The sequence below is a fragment of the Octopus bimaculoides genome, chromosome 14 (genome assembly GCF_001194135.2).
Source record: "Octopus bimaculoides isolate UCB-OBI-ISO-001 chromosome 14, ASM119413v2, whole genome shotgun sequence".
In the NCBI taxonomy this organism is placed as follows: Eukaryota; Metazoa; Mollusca; class Cephalopoda; order Octopoda; family Octopodidae; genus Octopus; species Octopus bimaculoides.
The window spans coordinates 6,719,280-6,725,256 of NC_068994.1; the positions used below are offsets into that span (position 1 = coordinate 6,719,280).

Consider the following 5,977-nt stretch of genomic DNA (forward strand, 5'->3'; position numbering starts at 1 on the left):
TACCAGTTGCGTACTGGGGTCGATCTAATCGACTGGTCCCCACCCCCAAAATTTTCGGGCCATGTGCCTAGAGTAGAAAAGTATATATATATATATATATATATATATATATATGACTACACACGTACTGTTGGTGATTTCTTTTCCTTCTTTAGACTTTTTCCTTCTCTCGTTTCCGACGAAGAGCTACGGTCGTAACGTCAAACTCTTTCTTTTTACCGACCGTCAAGCTAATACTTTCTTTATGCACGTCCGCTTGTCGTCCGTTAATTTGATTCGTTTATTTGAATCGACTATATACATCCATATATATATATATATATATATATATATATATATATATATATATATATATAGCAATAAGAAAATGGAGGGGATCAATAGGTGGTATTCATCAACTTCTAGACATTATATTATGTCAATTTACTTATTTAGTAAAACGACAATTATAACAATATACATACATGTATAACATATTATGCTTTACATATATAATATATAAAATATAAAAATATCAGTAATTATTAAAACATATAACATAGAGCAATAGAAATTGGGATAATATCTTACAGCTATTTCAGCCAAGAGGCAATAATACCTCATTCTACTTTTATCCCTCCAGTGGACTGAAGTAATTAGTAGATGAAATTGAGGTACTTGGGTGTTTCTCTAGGCTTCGTCAGAGGTTTTAGAAAGTATATATAGTTAAGTTATCGTTAAGTTTATCGATCGGTGCGGGGTATAGCCCAGACTATACTCCCTCCAGACAACCAGGCCAGAATATACCCCTGCCAAGACTATACCCCAGGCTTGCGGACAAATAACACAGATGTACCTCACTTATAAAAGTTGCCTCTTTAGCCTGCTGGGCTTCAGCGAAGAAGCTGCCAATACCTCAGAGCACAGAACACACTGTGGTCTTTCTACTCGACCAGTAAGCACAGTGAAACCGAGGCTCAAATATGACTCGTCGTATCTCCTTTTCTTTGTTAAAGACGTTCTACAAATAAATATAATAACAATATGCAAACGTTGTGCAGACGGAAGGGCCGCCCCAGGCGACACACACTCTTGCTACGCTAGTATGTGTGTAAGGTATAGAATTGCCTTTGGTACAGAACAGGATGGTAATGCAGTGCTTATTTACAAAAAGAGAGATTTGGTTTCTACTTTTAGCATGCAGCGGGATCTCATACAGTCTCTTGGCAGTTTATAGCTCCACTTACTCTTCACTTTCTTTCATTTTTTTTTTTTTTGTTTCACTTGTGTAAACATGTTTGTTTATTATTTCTTAAATATCTTTTTTTTTCTTCTTTGCTTCCGCTCTAGCGTGACCGTTACAAGATACAAATGCGAACTCGCCATCTACAGGCGCTGCAGCAAGAGAGTTGGGCAAATTATGATGAACTTCTTGGTCGGAGCATTGCCCAGTCGCTGCCAGATTCAAATGGGAGTGACATCCGAGTACACTGCCATGTATGGAAGCAATATCAGTAGAGTTACTTCCAGTTGGCCCGTGGTGTTCTTGTGTGTTTTACTCACTCTAAATTCCTCATTCTTCCAAACATTGCAATAAAGTATTTGTATTGTTCTTCGCAGCTTCTGTTTTGTTGTTGTTGTTATCGATGGTGGTTGTAGCGGTGGTGGTGGTAGTGGTAGTGGTGATGGTGGTTGTGGTGGTGATAATGGTTCTCGTAGTGGTGGTGGTGGTTGTTGTGGTCGTTGTTGTGGGGGAGGTGGGGATGAAGTCGATTACATCGACCCCAGTGTTTCTCTGGCACTTGGTTTATCGACCCTCCCGAGAAGATGAGAGGCAAAGTCAACCACGGCGGAATTTGAACTCAGAACGTAGCGGCAAACGAAATACAGCTTAGCATTTCGTCCGGCTCTACCAGCTCCTCGCCGCCTTGTAGCACGTGATAATTGAAGTGAAAATGTCATGTCTACTTTCCGCCCTTTTCATTAATCTATTAAGCCATAAAATGTCGCTTTTGTCACGTCACTAGGTAATAATTGATTTATAGCTGTCTCTTCAGTGTTTAGTACGCTTTAGTACAAGATAGTACTAAAACAGTGGGTTGGGAGCGGGTGAGAGTTTTAATGGAACAGCAACCTGCCAGAAATAGAATCTGTCTGTCTGTCTGTCTGTACATCAGTCACTGTTCCAATCACTATCTATCTATCTATCTATCTATCTGCATGGAAGAGCCTTTTCGAAGGATGGTTTACAAAACATCTTGTGTTCTGCTGTAGAAAAGTACAGTCTTAGACGTAATAGTTCCAACAATCTTTTCTCCCCGCCCAGTTCAGCTAGATGAGTTTTGTGATAATGTAAGAATAGAATATATCCCCAAGAACATAAGGTTTTTACTCCAAACAATGGATCAAGGTGTAGCAGCTAATTTCAAGGCATATCCGGGAAAAAAATTTTCCAAACAACTTATAAAAGCAATTGAAGGGGAGATAAATCTACAATTAAAGACTTTTAGAATAAGTTTAGCATAATGAATGTTGTGGGTAACATAGCTAAGTCATGAGATGAAGTAAAAGTCTAAGCTTTGAATGGTGTTTAGAAAAATATATAGTCAAGCTGTATACGTGAGCTTACAAGTTTTTCATAAAGCGGACATCTGCGTCAAATCTGGAAAGCTATTTTGACACTTGCAAACGTAAGGTCTGAAGATGTCATGGAGGATGACGTGGTCGAACCGCTAGCGTTTCATAGAACAAAAGTTTAAGTAACGAGGAGCTGATGCTGTTAGGACAAAGTAAGCTGGGAAGACATGAAAATACAGAAATACGGGAATATAACATAAAAAGTACAAGAGACAGCATGGCCGCAGCTCTAAGCTGAAATTATAAACAATAAACTGAGTTCAGTTCGTAGACCGAGAGGATTGCACCATAACCCTCAAATATTTTTGAATAAGGTTCTCAGTGTGATTGTGAAGTAGCCAGTGAATAAATCGTCACTAAACGTTTGCATTCTTTATATCTAAACATGGATGCCTTGTTACCGCACCGAGTACAATGTAATTAGCTTTGTGAGAACCTCTCATATAGGCGTTTGGTGCATAGAAGCATGCATAGATACTAGCAGACGAATTTCGTCTGTAAGCTTTTATACATTAAGCGCCTACAGGAGTGGGTTTCTCAGAGCTCTAATAACGCAGTATTCGGTGTTATAACTAAGCTTCCATGTTCAGTTGGATATAAAAATTATCTTTTGATATTAATACTACTTAATATCAAAATCATCCTCAAATCTGAAACATGGTATGAAATTCGTTAAGAGAATATTCCTCATTTGATCAGTAGCATGACTAATAGAGACCTTGCACTGAAAAATGTAAAGGGCATGTCTACTAAATATTAGATATTCACGTTATAATAATTAGTAAATAATCTGAATGTATAATTTCAGATTTAAATAAATGTTAACGATTATAATGGTGTCTATTTACTCCTGTCATGTCTGTGTACTTGCACACAATTTACTTAGAATAACAATATCCTTTGTGTGAACAAAATAAATTTGAACAAATATTATTGTCAAGAAATGTTTTACTATTTTCCATTGTATGTAAATTTTTTAAGTATTCGTATGAAATAAGCACAAATTTGTTAGAAACGGTATTTTTATGGTTTTTGAGACAAAGCGAGGGTATCCTGTAGCTCACAAAGTTGAAAAAAACTGGGGCCATTTTGGGATTCAAAGACCAAAAGTTAGACAAAAGTAAGTGTTAGATCTAACTCAAGGAAAATTGTGTTCCTCAAAGTTAACAATTCTAAGATTGGAGGATAAGAGCAGAAAAAAAATGCTTAATTGTTCTTTGAAGAAGGCAAATACACTTGGATGCACACTCACTAAGCTACCACAACTGCTTCCGTGCTACGAAATATAATAAAATCAAATTCAAATTTAACTTTACACTATATGCCGTCTCATACGGGGGAATGCAAGTGTAAAAAGAACAGGTCGATGATCACTCGGCGGCCAACATTAATACGAGCTGAAGACAGTTAACAGTGGAACAGATGTTGAAGAGTAACAACCGGTCTCAACCGGTTTCAACCGGTAGAGGAAGCTTGCTTCTCAATGCATTGAATACCTAAGTTTAAATCTAATTCTTTCTATTAAATATTATCTATTCCCTATACGTAATGCATCTTTAATTTCTTTATTAAATATAGCTATTCTTTTTAATAAAGTTGTATTTACATGCTCATATATTTACATTATTTACATTTAACGTAGTGGTTAAGAGCGCGGGCTACTAACCACCAGCTTCCGAATTCGATTCCAGGCAGTGACCTGAATAATATTAAAAAAAAAAAAACCATGGTGATTTTTATATATGATTGAATGTTTGAGGGCTGGTGTTGTATGTAAAGTTGTTGACCCAAATTTAATGTTTGTTCTATAATTAATGCTTCCTTATCTTCGTCTCATTTTATATTCGAGCACTTCTTATGCAGTCCTACAAACACTTTTGTTTCTGTAAAAGGAGACAAATATTATTTCTTACTGTCTCCTTATATTTTACTTACATAAAGGTTGAATCGCAATTTAAGTACAAGGAAACGAAGGAAAGAAGGGGGAGGTGAGGGAATACGCCCTGAATTCAAATTCCCGTTTCAGGGGTCGATCAAATAAGTACCAGTTGAACACTGGGGGTCAATTTAATCGACTTAAGCCCCCTTCACCAAAATTGCTGCCCTTGTGGCAAAATTTGAAACATATATTAAATGTTTCAGTTTCTAACATTTAATATGTTGTTGAATATCAAAATATTTTCAATGACTTCATAAAAGAAAAGAAACAAATAAAGAAGAAAAAAAGAGAAAAAAGGAAAGAAAAAGAAAGAAAGAAAAAGCACTATTATTTATAGCATCGTAATATTATGACTTCCTATTTCATGTTCGGTTGGCCTCAATATGTAAAGCATCATGTTATAACCCGAAACCGATCTAACGTTGAGGAAATATTTGAATCAAATTTAAAAGTGCTGAATTTCTTTTTGGCTTTGCTTAGCTGAAAATGAACAAACTAAACTCCATTATAACGAGGTAAGTGTTTGTAGCATTTATAATTATTGTTGATTATTTGTTAATATTTGTTAATATTATCTTTAATTTAGAAATGAAAACGAATTTTAAATTGCCAATCACTTTAATATTTTCCTCATTGGGTTTATGTGTGCGTGAGTGTACGTATGCCATTATTTCAATTTATTTCAAGATTTCTTGCTAATAGAAAAAAAACATTTTCTAACCTAGATCCAACATCAACAACAGGGTATGTATGTATGTATGTATGTGCAGATTTGCATGTTTTATGTATTTATTCTCATACATATAATTACAAATCTAGACATGCTCATATATTTACATCATTTACATTTGACGCAGCGGTTAAGAGTGCGGGCTACTAACCACAAGATTCCGAATTCGATTCCAGTCAGTGACCTGAATAATAATAATAATAATAATAATAATAATAATAATAATAATAATAACAACAAAATCGAAAAATACCTTAGGAATGAGAGAACCCAGGTTCGAAATTTCTCCAAGACACGTAATGAAGGCTGGAAGGTATATCAACCGAAACATTGTGTTAACAACAAACAAGATGAGGATAAATATCTGTCAAATGTAAATAATGTACATAATTCCTCATCTCTTAAGTATAGAACTGTATTATACCCATATATATTTAAATGATGAACTTCTGCAAAGTTCTACAAATTTTTATACTTCCAGTGATAGATTGGATCTGTAGTCTTCGAATTAGCTTTCTCTTTTCTGGTTTTGAGAAGTCTAATTTCTCAAGATTGGTATTTAGGCAGTGTGTTACATATCCCAGGGCCCCAATAATTACAGGTATAAACCTGAACTTGTAATCTGGATAGAGTAATTGCAGATTTCTCAATAGTTCAGCGTAGGTGTTCTCTCTCTCCCCTCTGTGTGTGTG

General features: G+C 35.4%; 2 protein-coding genes across 5 annotated transcripts in view; both read left to right on the forward strand.

Annotated features, from left to right (window-relative positions):
- Positions 1 to 1,598, forward strand: part of LOC106873399 (uncharacterized) — a 3,000-nt gene extending 1,402 nt beyond the window's left edge. Inside the window, exon 3 of the mRNA XM_014920744.2 lies at positions 1,330 to 1,598. Coding sequence (XP_014776230.1) covers positions 1,330 to 1,576 — 247 coding nt within the window. The 3' untranslated portion in view covers positions 1,577 to 1,598. The remainder of the gene's footprint in view (positions 1 to 1,329) is intronic.
- A 2,848-nt stretch (positions 1,599 to 4,446) lies between these two features.
- The window catches only part of LOC128249357 (galactosylceramide sulfotransferase-like), an 8,551-nt gene continuing 7,020 nt past the window's right edge, over positions 4,447 to 5,977 (forward strand). For all 4 annotated transcript variants that reach the window (XM_052972662.1, XM_052972660.1, XM_052972661.1 and 1 more), the window contains exon 1: positions 4,447 to 5,070. In XM_052972662.1, coding sequence (XP_052828622.1) covers positions 5,042 to 5,070 — 29 coding nt within the window. In that variant the 5' untranslated portion in view covers positions 4,447 to 5,041. The remainder of the gene's footprint in view (positions 5,071 to 5,977) is intronic.